Raw genomic sequence first — 15,954 nt, forward strand, 5'->3', positions numbered from 1 at the left:
TTTTCTTCTGCTTTATCTAGTCTGCTGTTGAACCTGTATGTTGAATCCCGCAGGGGCCCAGAGGAGGTGTCCCCACCTGCAGGGTCTTCCTGCCCCCACTTCCCACCTCCCCTGCCCCCTCCCCAGGGCTCAGACCTCCCCTCCCTCCCTCCCTCCACCAGGTACCCAAGTGAAAACGCAGAGGACTCAGAAGAAAATAAATTTAAATGCTTTATTTGGGATTGCGAGCGTTAAAAGTTAAAGACAAAACCCAAGCTGTGGATTCTGTCAGAAATAGCATGTTAGGGGCGAGTGGAGGCGAACACGGCCGCGGGATGGACTGGGCGGCAGGTGACACTCGGTGTTCTGCGCGTGGGGGTCCTCAGATGATGGTGTAGAGACCCGAGAGGGGGTCCCGCTGAAGACAGCTGGGGGGACTCGGGGAAGAGACACGATGGAGGGCCACAACCAGGGCGTGGAGGTCGGAAGGAGCCCGGGTCGGATGGCGATGACCCACAGAGAGCTGCTCACTGGGGTACACAGAGGAGCCTCGGCAGACGCCCCCAGAGCCCCCACCCGATCGAGGCAAACGGAACACTGGGTGGGTGGCGTCTGGCTGAGTGGGCAGGTAATTTGGGGTGCCTCGAAGACAATTTGGATCTCAGGCCAATCCGTCTGGCTTCTCCGATTAAGACAATTTGGCTTTTTGGGCTTCTGTCCAATGGTCCAAATGGCCCACTCCCTGGACGCTGGCCGGGGGACCCTCTGTGCCTTGGGTGGGCTGGCACGGACCGCCCCCTGGGTCGTGCCAGCCCCGTCACCGGGGCCCAGAAGCCTCGGGCCTCTAGATTGCTAGTCGGGCTGCTGTGCAGGGGGGCTGCGCTGGGGGCAGAGGCGGGGGTGAGGTAAACCTCCCAGCCGCCCGGGTCCCTGCCACAGCCCTAGGCGCTGAGATGGTGGCTGGGTCAGTACCGCCAGACCCAATGGCCTCGGGGCCCAAGCGACCCCAGCTGTCAGACACACTCGCAGCTCTCCTGCTCTGCAGGGCTCGTGCCCTCCGGACCTCTCCTACTGCCTGGCATCACCCCACCTGGTCACCAGGAAGCCCCGCGGAGCTCCGAGCTTCCTGGGGCCCAGACGGGGCACTGAGGAGGCGGGCAAGCTGTCACCGAGGGGCGCGGGGAGGGCTCCCCAGGTGCGCGGAAGGCGGCCACCTGCTCCCGCCCGATGGAGCCCCTTGCTCACGCATCTGTAGCCCCTTCCCCCCCGCCGGCTGGGCCGGCCGGGGGCCCCACTTTGGTGGCCTCCGAGCACCTTCCTGACACCTGAAGAGACGCCTCCCTGCCCCCTCCTCCGCCCCTCAGGACCCCCGGGGACCAGCCACCGCCCCCGGGGGCCAGGCCAGGCAGCGGCCGTCTCCATTCCCCTCTGACTTCTCGGGGGGCACAGTGGCCAGCACCCCCGCGAGGCTCCACTCTCCACTCAACCCAAGCGACAGGGACAGGCAAAAATCAAACCAAGGGTGATAAATGGCGGAGGGCAGGACGGCGGCGGGCGCCGCAGAGGTGACAGGTGGTTGGCTTCGTGCGTTCCTTGTCCTTGGTCACTGCCCCCCTGTTACACGGGGAGGGGAGTAAGTTTAATTTGGTACATGAGCGCGCAAAAAGCTAAGGAGGGATTAAAAAAAAAAAAAAAAAGGAAAAAAGCCCCAGGAGAAGCCAATTAAAGGGGGGAAATAGATCAATTGGCGTCAATTTGGGTTCCTGATTCGATCTGTAATTCTGCACGTCTCCTCGTCAATCCTTCCTCCTGACCGTTTCGTCCAAACCCTTGCTGGACCACTTCCTACCCCAGAGCATCCCCCCCCAGCCCCCAATGCCCCCCCACCCACCCCACCAACCTCCAGACTTCCCACACTCCCCATGACCCTTGCCAGTCTCCAGGGGGCCCTCATTTCTGACAGGCTCCCCCAGGAGGCTGGCAAAGGCGAGCCCTAGGTGTGCTGGGGGTGTCCCCAGATCTCACAGGAGCACACCTAGGGGGTCAGGCGACGCGGCAGGGCATGTCTTGCTTGGCCACAGCCATCTCCACTCCGGCCAAACCCGTTCCTCGCTCAGCACGATAGTAGGTGCGTGGATGCCAGTGGGGTCTGGGGGCATCGGGACTCTCACTGCAGGTGCCGTGGGGTCAGGACGGGTGCCGAGAAGGAGGGGGGATCTGCCTCATCTCGGAAAGATGGAACCACCCGCGCCTGAGCCTGGGACACACACCCTCCCACCCTAGGGCGCATCCCAGGGGACCAGAGAGGAGCACAGGACGCGAAAACCTCATCGCAGGGCAGCTTAGAGAAGAATTTGGGATGGAATGCGGTCTCATCTGCACAATGCTGGGTTTGGGTATCCCACATATATGGGTGTGTGTGCGTGTGTGTGTGGATGCACGTGAGGGTTGTGGATGTGTGTGAGAGTGTGTGTGTGCGCGTGTGTGTGTGTGTGTGCGCGTGTGTGGATGTGTGTGAGGGTGTGTGTGAGGGTGTGTGTGTGTGCGTGTGTGCGCGCGTGTGTGGATGTGTGTGTGTGTGTGTGCGCGTGTGTGGATGTGTGTGAGGGTGTGCGTGAGGGTGTGTGTGTGTGTGTGTGTGCGTGTGTGCGCGCGTGTGTGGATGTGTGTGAGGGTGTGTGTGTGTGTGGGTGTGTGTGAGGGTGTGTGTGAGGGTGTGTGTGTGTGTGTGTGTGTGCGCGCGTGCAGGGTTGCGTGTGGGTGCGTGTGCTTTCAAAGGTGAGAATTCAGACGTAAAATTTTGGAGCGTGTGGGCGTTTATGCCAATTAAGTTTTATCTGCGCGAATTCGGGTTTTCTGTCCCGTGCACCGCTCCCCGGGTGTTGCTGGGCCCCCCCACGGCTCCACAGCGGTCTCAGTGATGGAAACTACGGGGAGGAACAGGTTTGGGTCTTCGGTGTCACACGGCCAGAGCCCGGCGAGGGTTGGTGGAGGAGGGAGATGGCTGGCGAGCAGTGACAAGCCTACCTGCAAATTTGGCGCCTTCCTTTCTCTTGGATGGTCAGTCACAGCCAATTGAAGTCCAGGTCCGAGAGGAACGAGAAGGAAGGGTGGGGGCCGAATTCTTTTATTTTGCCAATTGTTTTGAAGCCAATTTATTTTTAGTATTTTTTTTTTCAGCTAATTGATTTTTTTTTTTTTTAGGGTTTTCTGGAAAGCTAGTTAGCTTTTCCGGTGTTGCTAAGAAGCCAATTCGTTTCAAGGGGGCCGACACGTTTGTGATTGCAATTTCGGTTGGGTAATTTGGGGGTAATTTGGGGGTGATAATTTGGGAGAGAGGGCGAAAGCCAATTGATTTTGTACATTTTTAAAGATTTTGTTGTGATTCCCTTAGCCCGATGGAGGGGGCCGAGGAGAGAGCAGCCTGACGTGGGGAGGTTGGGGCACGGGGGCCAGGTCGGGGGAGCCCGCAGACAGGACGGTACAGAGGTTTCAGCGGTGGGACCTGATGGAAAGGTCCGGTCAAGAGGTCACGAGTGGGTGGTGCCGCTTTGCAGAATTACGACAATTTGGCTCACTTGCGATGGCCGGACGCCTCAAGAGAGGCGCCCCCGTGGGCGGCGGGGTCCTGGGTGGGCAGGGCGATCAGGGGGCGGTGACGCTTGGCCTCTCTGAACACCTCCAGCTCCTTGGCGAGCGTGCGACCCCGGCGGGCTCGCAGGAGGGCGGGCAGGCCCCTGCGCAGGCGTTGGGCGGACTGCTTCCAGGTGTCATATTGGAAGAATTTGCCCACGGGGTATCTGGGGAAGTTGTCCTGAGAGGGGAAGGGCCGGTCAAGGGGTGCCTGGCCCCCAGCCCCTGCTCCCCAGCCACCCAGGCCCCGGGGGGACATCTGGGCAACCTGCTGGGGGCTGTCCCTAAACCTTGCAGCGTGCCCGACGTGTGACAGGTCAGTAACTCCCCTGGCTTCTGGTCAACACCACCACGGTTGCGGGGGGGGGGGGGCACGTGGCAAACATGTAAAGGACTCCCTAGCCGCGCTTCCAGCTGAGGAGCTGCTGCGCCCTGGTCCCCTGGCTTAGAGGTCACAGCCCCGAGGGGCTCCAGAGAGGGGGAGGGCCCCTCACAGGGGCCGGGCCGCCCACAGGCCCAGAGCTGGGGGGCTGCCCACGGGCCCAGAGCGTCCACAGGCCTGAGCTGGGGGGCTGTCCACGGGCCCAGAGCTGGGGGGCCGTCCACGGACCCAAGCTGGGGGGGCCGCCTTACCGGAAGCACGGTCGGAGGGGTCGACACGTCCCTCTCGGACTTGGCGGGGGTGGCGCAGTAGGTCTCCAGCAGGGCCAGGTCGCAGCTGCGGAAACAGCACTCTTCCACGATGCCACGGCTGCGGCGGTTCACGCGGCTTGCCGGCCTGCCTGGAAGTCCCACAGGAGGAAGGAAAGGGCACGTCAGCACCAGCGCCCCAGGGGGCTCCCCAGGGTTCCCCCAGCCAGCCCGCCGCCCCTGCCCTTGGGACAGGATGCCGGTCACCTTGCAGGGACAGCCGGCCTTGGACTGGAGGGAAGGAAGAAAGCGAGAGGGGGGCGCGCAGGGGCCCCAGAAAGGAGAGAATGGACAGCGGGGTGAGTGCGCTCCAGGACCAGCCCCCTGGCCTCTCGGTGCCTCCCTCGTCGTATGTAAAGTGGGCACGGCCTCCTGGTCCACCACCAGGGGCTGTTTGGAAAATGCACGGGGCCCGGCCCCACATCCTGGGATCCCAGGGTCCTGACCCAAAGGCCGGCTGGGACCCAGGTGCCATCCCTGAACCAACCAGGAGCCTGGGTGCCTGCGGCCCTAGAGCCGCCGCCGAGACAGGTAGGAATGGGAGGAAGAAGGAGAAGACGGGAGGAGAGGAGTGAGGACCTGCAAAAACCACGCCCTCCTTTCTTCCCGTCCTCCCCCTCTCCTCCACGCACAGGCTCCAGACTCAGCTGCAAGGAAAAGCCCCCGGCCTGCCTTCCGCCATCGGTGGGGGGAGGGAGAGGAGCCCCTAGTAAGGGGTCCAGGTGCAGGGTCGAAAGGGTTGGGGGCTCAGCCCGGCCCTCCTTTCAGGGAAACCTGGCGCCAGGGGGCCACTCCCCGGGCGAGGGCCAGCCAGCACCAGACCGTACGGTGCTGTCTCCTGACCCCAAATGTGGCAGGAGACAGAGGCCACAGGAGAAGCCAGGGCAGGCAGGGGCCTCAGAAGCGTCAAGAAGCAGGAATGTTTTTTAAAGAGAAGCTCTGACATGCAAGACGGGCATTTTCGGCCCATTTCAGAGGGTGGGTAAGTAAAGGCTGCAGAAGAAGGTGCCTTGTGGTGGGTGATGGTTACGATGAGCCTTACGGCCACTGCCTGCTTGCCCCAGCCATGTCCCCACCCACACCCAGCCCTGAGCAGTGTCCGGCTGAGCCCAGGGGGAGCACACACTCCCTCCCCCCTCGAGGGTCAAGAAACTGCTCCCCAGTTTCTCCCGTTATCCGCATGGACACTCTCCGGAACTCCCCTGACCCATCCTGCAGTTAAAGAAACTGAGGCCCAGACTGCTGGGAAACGAGGGCAAGAGCCCACACCCCGAAGGAGAGCTCACCTCCAACGGGGTACCCGCCCTGCCACACAGGGCACAGGGGCAAGGGAGAGCAGAGGTCTCCACATGCCCAGCCGGCTCCTGCAGGTTGGGAATCAGAGAGGAGGGCGAAGAACAGAGCCCTCGGGCCAGCAGGCGGGCGCCCTGCACTGTGCCCTGCCCCTCGGGTGCGGGTCCCACCCAGGCCTGGGGGCCCCGGCGGTCCCCTCCTGCGGATGCAGCCGAGCGTGGGCCAGGCACACTCACGCCGCCAGCAACGTGTGCTTTTATTCTGACTGGTTTTCAACCCATTTGATTCCATTTAAAATCTCACCATCCACGGGTATCTGCCCGTTGCCAAGATGTGGGCAAAACGTGCGGGGAAACCAGTGCCCGCAGCCCTGCCCATGGGCAGGTCAGGGAGAAGCAGGAGGGGAAGGGCTGCCTCCCTGTGGGGGCCTGGGTCACCCCGCCCGGAAGCCCGGCCTCCAGCCCACTATGCACCCCACCCGCACCTGCCACTTAAGGTCTGGTCCCCCTGTAGATACCACCGTCCACTCTCCCTCCCACCTGCAAGAAATCAGGGAGTGCGGGCACCGCCCAAGCACACCGTAAGTGCCTAATAAATGTGGACTCCGAGGGCGTGACTGCGCTCTCCAAGTCTCACAGCAAGGGCCCCGGGCTCATTCACCTCCGAGGGGCCTCCCTGGGCCCGACCCCCAGGCCAGGTGCGCTGCAGACCTGCAGAGGTGTCTGACATGCGGTAAGGAGGACTCCGGCATCTATCGAGCACCAGCTGCGTACACCCCTCCGCCCTCGCCCCGCTGAGCTACTTACTGAAGTAGAAGCCGCGGTCCCCGCAGACAAACTGGAGGGTGTCCACCAGCTCCCCGCCGCACAGAGTCTCACTGGGGCGGTAAGCAGCATAGCAGCACGAGGCGAAGGCCAAGAAGGCGAGCAGCCCCAGCATCGACTTTCCCACTCGGATCCCCATTGGTGTCTGCGGGCGGAGACAAGAGGCGTGAGCCCACCGCCCCGCCACGTCCAGGCCCGGGCCCCTCCCACTGCCCACCAGCCAGGGCGTCCCGAAATGCTGGCCCAGCAAGGGGATGCGGGCCTGCTCCCTTCGGGGACACTCAGCCCAGCCATCTCCTAATTTAAAGTCCAGTTACAGCTTCAAAGCATGGCTTTCTCCTTAATCTTAATTGTTTTAATTACAGAAGAGCTGGAGCTTCCACTGCTGACGCAGGCAGGATGCAGAGCTGCCCCGCGTGAAGGGCTGTGTGCGGGGCACACCTCTGAGGGGCACCGAGTGCTAGTCGGTAATTTCACGTGGGGATCCCCATCGTTATTACTGCAGGGGCTCAGCCACACCCAGAGCTGCAGGGGCCAGTGCTGGACACTGGACCTGGCCTCCATCCTATGATGTCATGGGGGCGGGGCCGGCACAGGGCAGCGGCCACTCCTCGGGCCTCCCAGCGCCAGCCAAGATGGCAGACGGCCCCACCCCAGCACAGAACATGTGCATCTCAGAGGACCGGCTGAACAAGGGTGCCAGGAGGACCAGCCTCCCTCCCAAAGCAACAGGGGGGTTCTGCTGGGCCAGCACCACCCTCCTCCCTCCCGCACTGCCTCTCCCACCCTCTCAGTCTGCGGCTCAGCAAAGCCTGGGTCAAGGGTCCGACGGTCAGCACGGCGGTGCCAGCCACGCTCCCAGGAGCCACCTTCTCCTACATCACTCAGTCCCTCGACTCCAGCCTGCCCTGGGCACCCCAAACACACATAAAAGCCGAAAGCCTCCTTTCCAGGCCTCGCATCACACTACCCAGGGCCAGGGACCTCAAAGTCCCTCCAGGACCACCAGGCCCTCTCCCCATTTGGGGTACCCAACCCCACCCCAGGAGCTGGAGAGAACAGCTCAGGCCACCTAGAGGCCAGACCCCCGGTCCCTCAGGGCACCGCCTAGAAGGAGAGGCACATCTCAAGACACACCCCCTCACAAGGTTTTGTGGCTGCAGACCTGGGGCAAGGGTTAACCAGGTCCCCGAAGGAGTCGGGGGGCTTGAAAGGGACCTTGACTCCTCTTGGGACGCAGCGAGCCACCCCTAGCCCTCCAAAAGGTGGAAGCCCCCCAGGCAGGCAGCCCCAGCCTGCCCTCTGCGGGCCCAGGTACGAGCCCCTTCTGGGGGGACAGTCTCGGCCGGGTGCCCCTGAGCCCCGTGGCACCCGCAGGCTACCCTAGTAAGGGCCTGGGTGGAGCTGCCCACGTGTGTCCCTCTTAGGCTGTGCACCCAGTGAGCACAGAGGCACCGAGCAGCACGCCCCTTGCCAGCCTGGAGCAAGGCTGCTGCATGCTGGGCCCAGGGGAATTTTGATGCAATAAATCGTGTAGGAAATGAGGGGCTGCGAAGGAAGCACAGTCTCGCTTAAGCTCCTGACGAGCAGGGCCAGCTCCGTGGAAGATGGAAACTGCCGCCTGGCTCAGCTCACCTCCTCCCTGCACCAGACCCCAGCCTGTCTCCCGACAGCCCGGTGCCGCCCCCCCTCCAAATTCTAGGAACAAATTTGTCCAGCTAGGGACTCGGTGCCGTCCGAGCGGCAGCCCCATCCTTCTGCAAGCCCAGCCACTCGGTGCGGGGTCCAGTCCAGGGCACCAGCAGAGAGCAGAAGACTAGACGAGGGGCATGCAGCTGTGCGGGCCAGGTGACCAAGCGGGCAGAGGAGGGAGGGCAGGGGCGACAGGGCAGAGGCAGAGGGGAGGGATGAAGGGGCTGGGTGGGAGGCCGCGGGCAGGGGCCAAGGGGCTGAGGCCGGAGCGGGAGGGCAGCCGGGTCCTCGCTCAACAGCCCCGGTTACCTGCAGCTGGACAGGAGGCTCGCTGGGGCTGGAGGAAGAGGATGCGGGAGGAGGAGGCTGGAAGGCTGCCTCAGAGGAGAAGCCAATGTCCAGTTTGCAGGCTGGTCAGTGCCTCAGCTTTTATGTCTGAGCCGGCTCCTCCCAGCCGCGGCTCCACCCTACCCCCACCCCTCTCCCTGCTGACCACTCCCCCCGCCCCCTTTGCTCCCGCCCCCTCCCTCCTTCCAGCCGTTCCCTTCTCTGCGGCACCCCCAACCGCCTTCCCCACCATCTCTTAGCAAAGAACGGGGGGCGGGGGGGCTCATCCTGCACCCCCAGCCCATCCTGGCACCGGGAAATGGGGGCGGGGGTGCAGGGAGGGGGGCTGCTTTCCACCTCCTTGTCTGGAAACTTCCATCTGCCCACTGGGGCAGGGGCAGTTACCCTCTCTGGGTTGTCCACTGCTGCCCTTTCGAGCCCTGGACCAGGCCCTCTCTCCAGATTACTGGTGGGCAATGTCGGGGACAGGGAGAGGGAGGCTGTAGGGGGTGCGCTGCCAATGCGGTGTCTGGCAGGACTCCTTTGCCAACTCGGCCCCCCTCGCTCCATCCTGGCCCCGCCCACCCAGTTTTCCTCTCTCGGTCTTGCTGGCACCGAGTCAACATACCAGGGTGGGTTTCTGAGACTTGCGCCCGTCCTCGTTGCACTGCCCCCCGCCCCCGCCCCCGCGGCACAAATCACAAACTTTCAGCAACACCCCCTGCACCCGCAAAGCGACCAGGAAGTCGCCTTGCAGACAGCTCACACCTCCCCGGGCACTTCCCAAGTCCCCACCCCGCCCCCCCCACCCCTCGCCCCCTCCTCCGCGGCACAGGGCAGAGCGCGGGGTTCGAGACGCGGAACGTGACCGACAGCCCCCCACCCTGTCTGCCCCGGGCCCAGCCGCCCCGGCCCGGCCCGGCCCGCACGCAGCTTACCTGGAAGCCGGCGCAGGGGCCGCCCACCTCCCTGCTGCGTATTGCAAACCGAACAGCGGGCGTTGGCCCTCCTGCCGGGCACTCCTCTGCCAGCGCCGCTCTGGCCGAGTCGCGGGGGCCGAATGTGCGACGGGGCAGAACGGGGGGATGGCTTTTTTGGGGGGGTGGGAAACTCGTCTGATTGTTTGGGGAGGACGGGCTGTCTGCGGGCTGGGGCGGGCCAGATGTTGTACTTTTAGGGGGGGAAAGGGTATCGGGAAATGAGGTCAGCTGTTGTATCAAGGATAGAGAGGGGCAGAGATAGTGAGAGAGACAGAGTGAACGTGAAAAGGGGGGGGCCGAAGAGAGGGCGAGAGAGAGAGAGAGAGGACAGTGAGAGACGGGCAGGCGCACAGCGGGAGAGAACAGCGAGGAGAGAAACAGAAAGCGTATAATTAATCCACTTTGGGACGGCGAAGGCGAGAGGGCGGGCGTGGAAGGGGAGGGAGTTGGAGGCAAGGAGCTGGGGGGGGCGGGAGGGAGCAAAGGGAAGGCTGCGGAAGAAGAGAGGGGGCCGGGACCAGAGGCCGGAGAGGGGACGGGGAGCGCAGAGAAGCGAGGAAAGGGCGCAACGTCGGGGGCCGGGGAAGGTGCTGAGGGGGGCGGAGCGGAGGCGTCACCCGGGCCGCGGGCGCCCAGCTCGGTTTGGGCCGACGGAGCCCTCGGCCGTCGCGAGCCCGGGCCTCGGGGGGGGCGGCGGTGGCGGCGCCGGGGCCGCTCGGGACGCAGCGAGGAGGGGGAGCGGCCGGGCTGCGCGCCGGGGAGGGCCGGGAGGGAGCGCGGGGGATGACAACGCCGGCGGCCTGCGAGCCGGACTGCCTGCGGGGGGGACCGCCTCCTCGGGCGAAGCGGGACGGGCGTTGAGGTAGATGAGGAGGAGGCGGCGGGGGATCCGCAGGCCGGCGGAGCGCGACCCCGCCGACGGCGCCCGAGATGGGAGTCAGCAGCGTGGCGGCGGACGGCGTCGACGCGGGGCCGCCAGCCGGGTGGAGGCGCTGGCGGGCCGAGCGCGGGCGGGCGTGGGCCAGGAGGCGGGGGCGGCCGGAAGGGGGGGGCCGGGGGCCGGCCTGGCCTCACGCAGCTCCGCCGGAGAGCAGGCGAACTCCGGGCGCCAACGCCCGGCTCTTATAGCCGCGCCACCCCGCGGCTCGGCGCCCGCTCGGGCCCCGCTGGCCGTGCGCCCGCGCCAATGGGCGCCCGCGGGGCCCTCGCCCCGCCCCCGGACCGCCCTCGCAACTCGAGCCAAGGGCGGGGGGCGGGCTTGGGGTCCCGGGGGGCGGCGGTTGGGGGGGGGCTGTGGGGTGCGCGGGGGCGAGATTGGATTGGGGGCAGGGATCGGCAGAGTTCGAAAGAAATCCCGAATCGCTATTCTAAAGTGTTTGGGGGCCCCGTCTTAGGTTCCGGGGTGCCAAGGTCCCCGCATTAGTGCACGGGGGACGCGGGGCGACCAGGGTGGGCGGCGTCACACGCCCTAGCGACGGCCAGGTCCCCGCGCCCGGCCAGGGGGCTACGCGGCGAGGGTGCCCTGTCGGAATGCGGGCGCAGGTGGCTCGACACTGGGTCGGGGGTCCCCGAGTGCAGCTGGGATGTACAAGGGAAGTGGGGAGTCCCTGGGCGCGGGCGGGGCGCGCAGCCGCCACCTGCCCGAGCAGGCGCAGCCCCTCGAGCCGCAGCCGGAGCCCGAGCGCCCCCCGGTGCCGCGCGGGAACCGGGGAGTAGCCTCGGCGGCCGCCAGGTGCGGTACGTGGGGAGGGCCGGCCGGGCCAGGACCGAATCTGGGCCAGGCATGGGGCCGGCCCGGGCTGCGCCTGCCGGGAGAGATACGAGCAGGGCGGGAAACATCGCTCAAATCCTACCTGCATGACCGGGCTCACCGGGGTGCATCTAAGCAGCTCGCCTTTGGGGCCCACCCAAAATATCCGGATAATAGTTCCCCCGTCCTCAGTGCGTTGGACTTGCGCAGACTCGGGTTCAGCCCCAGGGGCCACCACGATAATTTGGGGGTCTGGGGAAACCATCTCCTGGAGAGTTTGGACGATGTAAGAAGTCGTTGTGATTTTTACCAAGTCAAAAACCACGCACGAGCCCCCGCGCCCCGCCCGCCCCCAGGAGCCCCAGCAGCCAGCGCCCCTCCGAGGGGAAGGGGCCGCCGGCGGCGGAAGCCCGCGTCCGGCTCGCCCCCTCGCTCCGCCATCAATCACGTCGCCCGCGCTCGGCGCGCGCCTCCCGGAGTCCTCCGCCCGGCGGCTGGCGGCGCCGCGCCGCCCGAGCCGGGTGCGCCTGTCCTCCGCGTCCCTCCTACCCTGCGCCCTGCCTGCCCCGCTGGGGGGCCGCCGAGGCGCTTTCCCCACGACCGTGATCTTTGCAGAGAGCAAACGAAAGCGGCGCGGGTTTCAGGGCGCCCGGCCTAGCGAGCGCGGCCGCCGAGGGGCTAGCCCGCCGCAGGCTCCCGCGCCCCGCGCCGGTGTCCCCGGCAGCCGCTCGGGACGGCGGCGGGTGGGTTTGGGAGCCGGGCCGGGACGCGAGGCGGCGGGGAGCTCACCGCGAGGCTGGAGGCCGGAGGCTGCGTCCGCGGGCGCGCTAGGAGCCGAGGCAGAGAGCGAGCGCTCTGCAACGGGCGGCGGACGCGCTGAAGGTGAGCGAGACCCCGGGGGCAGTCCCCAGTGTCCGGGGGCAACGCCCAGTCCGTTGGAAGACCCGGGGACAATGCCCAAATTTGGGGGAAACTGGGGGCAATGCCCAGTCGTTTTCCTGGACGCGGGAGAAGCACTGCCTGCGTCCTGGAGGACACGCTGCTGGGCCAAGTGTGTTTGGGGAACACAAGAGAAATTTTCCAACTCCGAGGAGCTCCGGGGACTTCGTAGGAGACGCAGAGAGGCCCAGAACCAGTGCCCGTGGTACGCGGGATTGGGGAAGCTGCAGAGACCGCGGCGGGGCCGGGAACAATGCCCAAAGGCCGGGAACGCAAGTCAGAGCCGCCTGATTTGCGGGCGAGAGAACGAGTGTCCCGAAGTGGGGACCCAAGGGAGGTTGCGTCGGTGTGGGGAACTGCGATTCACGACTAAATTCGAGACTCCAGAAAGAGAGTCCGAGTCTGAGGACCGGGGGGATTTCTCCCTGCAACTGGGGGACAAGGGAGCCGCGTCTAAAATGTGGGGACCCCAGCATCTGGGTCAGCAAGTTTGTGGGGGGTCCCACTTTGTGGCGAAGTAGGTTTGGGGATGACCCGAGGAAAATGCTCAGCGTGAAACTTGGGAGAACCCCAGAGGCGTACTGTCTAAAACCGGGGGAAGAAAAACAATGGACACATTTTGGGGATCTAGGCAAATCGTCCATGCGGTGGAGAAGAGTGGAGATTAATTTCCACAACTTAGAAATTCAAGTTAGTGGCCTGGACGCTTGCATCACCCAGGGAAAGTAACTTCCATAATTGCTGTGGCTTTTGAGAAAATCCTCAATGTCCTTTAGAGAGTCAAGAAACACGATCTAAATTCGGGGCAACCTGGGGTGTGATCAGGACATTTGGAGAATGCAGAAAATCAATGTCCTTTTATAGCTTAATTTTTACGTTGGTTTCAATTAGTTTATTTTTGGTGAACAGGAAAAAAATATATTTTCCTGGGCACTGTCTGCATTTGGGGAACCCTAGGAAGACGTGGCCCAAGTTTGGGGGAATCCATGAAAATTGTTCAATAGAGATTGGTACCTAAATTTCAGGGCACCTGGTTAGTAGCAAGGAAGCTTGTAGGACGCGGCCTATAATACCTGGGATTTCCAGGACCCGGGGATTTTTTTCGGTATCTGGGCAATTTCACTTTGGGAGGCCTGTGGAAAATTGCCTAAATTTAGGGGGACTCGGGGCAAGGATCATCAAGTCAGGGGACCCATAAATCAACGTTCAAAAAAAGATCAATTCTTTTGTGGAGGGGGGAAAATAATCTCAGTTTATTTTGGAGGGCTGGCAGGCAGTGTCTCAATCTGGAGGCCCCAGAAAAATCATTTCTGAATCTAGGGATCCAAAGAAGCTCTTCGAAGTCCTCAGGAGAAATGAGGGTCAGTATCTAAGTTTTATGGGGAAAGGATTCAGAGTTCCTAAGTGGTGGGGCCTGAAGAATCAGTGCCTGCAGCTGGGTATCTACAGGGGGTTTGCAGTGTCTGGGAGACTCAGAAAATGTCGACTAAATTTGGGGTGACTCAGTGGGTGCCTGAGATGCCTTGGAGCCCAAGAAATCGGTGCCTTTCTGTGACAGAAGTGTACCATTGAATGTGTCTGGGGGGCCTGGAGGGCAATGCCTGATGTTGAGAACCCAGCATGTCCAAATAGAGGAAAGGGTCCAGCGTTGGTTGGCCCGGGATATGGGATCCGTTCTGAGTTTTAGAAAACCTGGATTCTTGTCAGTAAGCTCGTGGGGCCCAGGGAATTTTTTAATATTCAGAATGTTATGAGGCGGAGAAAATATTCAGAATATTTGGTTACTGGGACACTCAAAAGAGCTTGGTATAACAAGATATAGGCTCTGTGAAAGAGTTTGTTTTGTGCGTGGTTTGACCCAGGGGGACCTGGGAGGTTTGCGATTTGGGGGAATCTGCCTGTCCACGATCACAATTGAGCGCACCTTGGATAATTGCTCCGTGTGCTTTCGGGGCCTGGGTAAGTGTCTAAATTTTAATGAACCCGATAAGTGGCAAGGAAGCTTGGAGATCCCCGGGAATGAACGCCCCATATCTTCATGGCCCACCAAAAAAAAAAAAGGGGGGGGGACCAGAAATCAATGCGTTTTGGGGACCAGAAATCATCCGCTCAATTTTGTGGAACTCAGGAGATCAGAGCGCAGACTGTTTATGATTCAGAAGGGGGATCGGCGTGCTTTGGGTGTAACGCCTAAATTTTAGTGGAGGTATGGGAAGCAACGTTCAGACCCTGAGGGTCCCGGGGAAATGGCTTAGTGTGTTGCGGAGGTGGGGGTGCCTAGGATTCTTTGTGGAAAATTTAGGGAACCCAGCGTGAGGCCAATACAGTTGTGGAACCCAGCAGATAATGCCCCGAACTCTGGTGAACCAGGGGAACAGGGCTTCAGTGTGGGGGGCCCAGAACAGGGGTGGTAAGCTTGGGAGCCACTGTCGTCCAAAATTACGGGGACACAGGAAGAGAGCTCCACTTGTTTGGGAATGATGCCTAAATGCCAGAAAAACACTGTGCACATTCTGGGGAGCCAGGCGAATTGGTCAGCCTGACCACAGGACCCAGGGTTAATGTTTAAATCTTCCCGAATAGGGTTTGCCACTGGGTAACTCTGCAGAACCTGGGGGTGGGGCTGGGGGGTATATAAAATTGTGAAGAGCCTGGGAGAAAACACCCAATGAGTTTGGGGACCCAGGCCACCAGTGTAAACCTGGGAAAGCCAGTGGGGGTTATGCATTTTCAGATCCCCAGAAATTAATGTGCAAAAAAACCCCAAACCAAACCAAAAAAAAAAAAAAAAAAAAAACCCTTGTGACCTGGAGAAATGTTGAATGTACTGGGGGGACCTGAGCAAGGCTTAAATTTGGAAGAGACCAGAAAATATAATGTCTGCGATCCGGAGGAGCGGGGAAGGTGCTGGGTGGGTTGGGACCCTGGGAATGGAGGGCTGCGTTTGAGAGGTTGAGCTCCGGTGCCCGGGGAAGCACCCGCCGCTGGGGATCCGCCGCCCCCGGGACTCGCGCGGAGCAGTGGCGCCCTCCCCGGGGGACGCGAGCGCGGGTTGCGCGGCGGCGGCGGCGGCGGCGGCGGCGGCGGCGGCGGCGGCAGTAGCAGCTCCGGGGCTGGTGCGCGGGACTCCCAGGGGCGCCCTCCACCCCGGCTGGCACATGGCTTCTCCCGCTTTTGCCTCCTGGGCCATGAGAGCGCTTCCGTGCAGAAGCCCGGCCGGGCGGGCGTCGGGGTGGAAGGGAGAAACCCGAGAGCCGCGGGGGAGCGATGGGGCGCTGCTCCCCCGACGCTCCCGGGGCTCCGGGCTCCCTGCTCGGCCGCCTGCGAGGAGGCCCGCGGGCTCCCCGCCGCCGCCGCGCCCCACGCGCTCCCGCGCTGCGAGCCTAGGCGAAGCCGCGGCCGCGCCGCCGCCGCGGGCAGGCTCGTCCCCGGCTCGGTTTGGGGGCCCGGGAGCACCCCCGGCGGCCACCCCCTGCTCGCCCCGGCGCTCCGGCGAGCGCCGTCCGGGCCTTCCCCAGCCCCCAAACGAGAGCGAACCCAGTTTTGTTCTGGTGATGCGGGAGAGCAGAAGGCCTGGGAAAGAGGAGAAGAAAGTCGGGGGAAGAGATGGGGGGCAGGCCTGCACGGTGGCTGGGGGTCAGGGGTCTCCCTTCGTTTTTCTCGAAGAGAATTTTCACGAAAAGCCTCCCTCTCCGAGCTGTGAAAGCCTAGTTCCTTGAAGACAAACACTGAACCCTACCCAGCCCCAAGGCACTGGCGGGAACTGGATCACCCCTTCGGAACTGGGCAATGTGGGAGGTGGGGGACAGCCACCCCAGGGGCATCTGTGGGTTGGGGGTGCTGCCAG

The 15,954-nt window shown here is 63.3% G+C and overlaps 1 protein-coding gene across 2 annotated transcripts; it reads right to left on the reverse strand.

Annotated features, from left to right (window-relative positions):
- Positions 1-206: 206 nt before the first annotated feature.
- Positions 207-11,436, reverse strand: IGF2 (insulin like growth factor 2). 2 transcript variants are annotated; one of them, XM_079928194.1, is made up of 4 exons: positions 11,272-11,436; positions 6,402-6,564; positions 4,246-4,394; positions 207-3,793 (listed from the first exon to the last, which is right to left on the reverse strand). In XM_079928194.1, the coding sequence occupies exons 1-4, from the start codon at positions 11,431-11,433 to the stop codon at positions 3,554-3,556; spliced, it is 714 nt and encodes a 237-aa protein (XP_079784320.1). In that variant the 5' UTR covers positions 11,434-11,436; the 3' UTR covers positions 207-3,553. The 2 variants fall into 2 exon arrangements, with proteins under 2 accessions (XP_079784320.1, XP_079784319.1); XM_079928193.1 differs by lacking the exon at positions 11,272-11,436 and adding an exon at positions 9,377-10,486.
- Positions 11,437-15,954: the final 4,518 nt, after the last annotated feature.

This window comes from Stenella coeruleoalba (genome assembly GCF_951394435.1).
Source record: "Stenella coeruleoalba genome assembly, chromosome: 8".
Lineage (NCBI taxonomy): Eukaryota > Metazoa > Chordata > Mammalia > Artiodactyla > Delphinidae > Stenella > Stenella coeruleoalba.

Coding starts and splice junctions, on each gene's coding strand:
- IGF2 (XM_079928194.1), bottom strand. CDS start 11,433: ATGGTTTCCCCAGACCCCCAAATTATCGTGGTGGCCCCTGGGGCTGAA. Junction 4,395..6,401: donor GGACCGCGGCTTCTACTTCA/GTAAGTAGCTCA, acceptor TGGGACTTCCAG/GCAGGCCGGCAAGCCGCGTG. Junction 3,794..4,245: donor CCCCTCCGACCGTGCTTCCG/GTAAGGCGGCCC, acceptor TTCCCCTCTCAG/GACAACTTCCCCAGATACCC.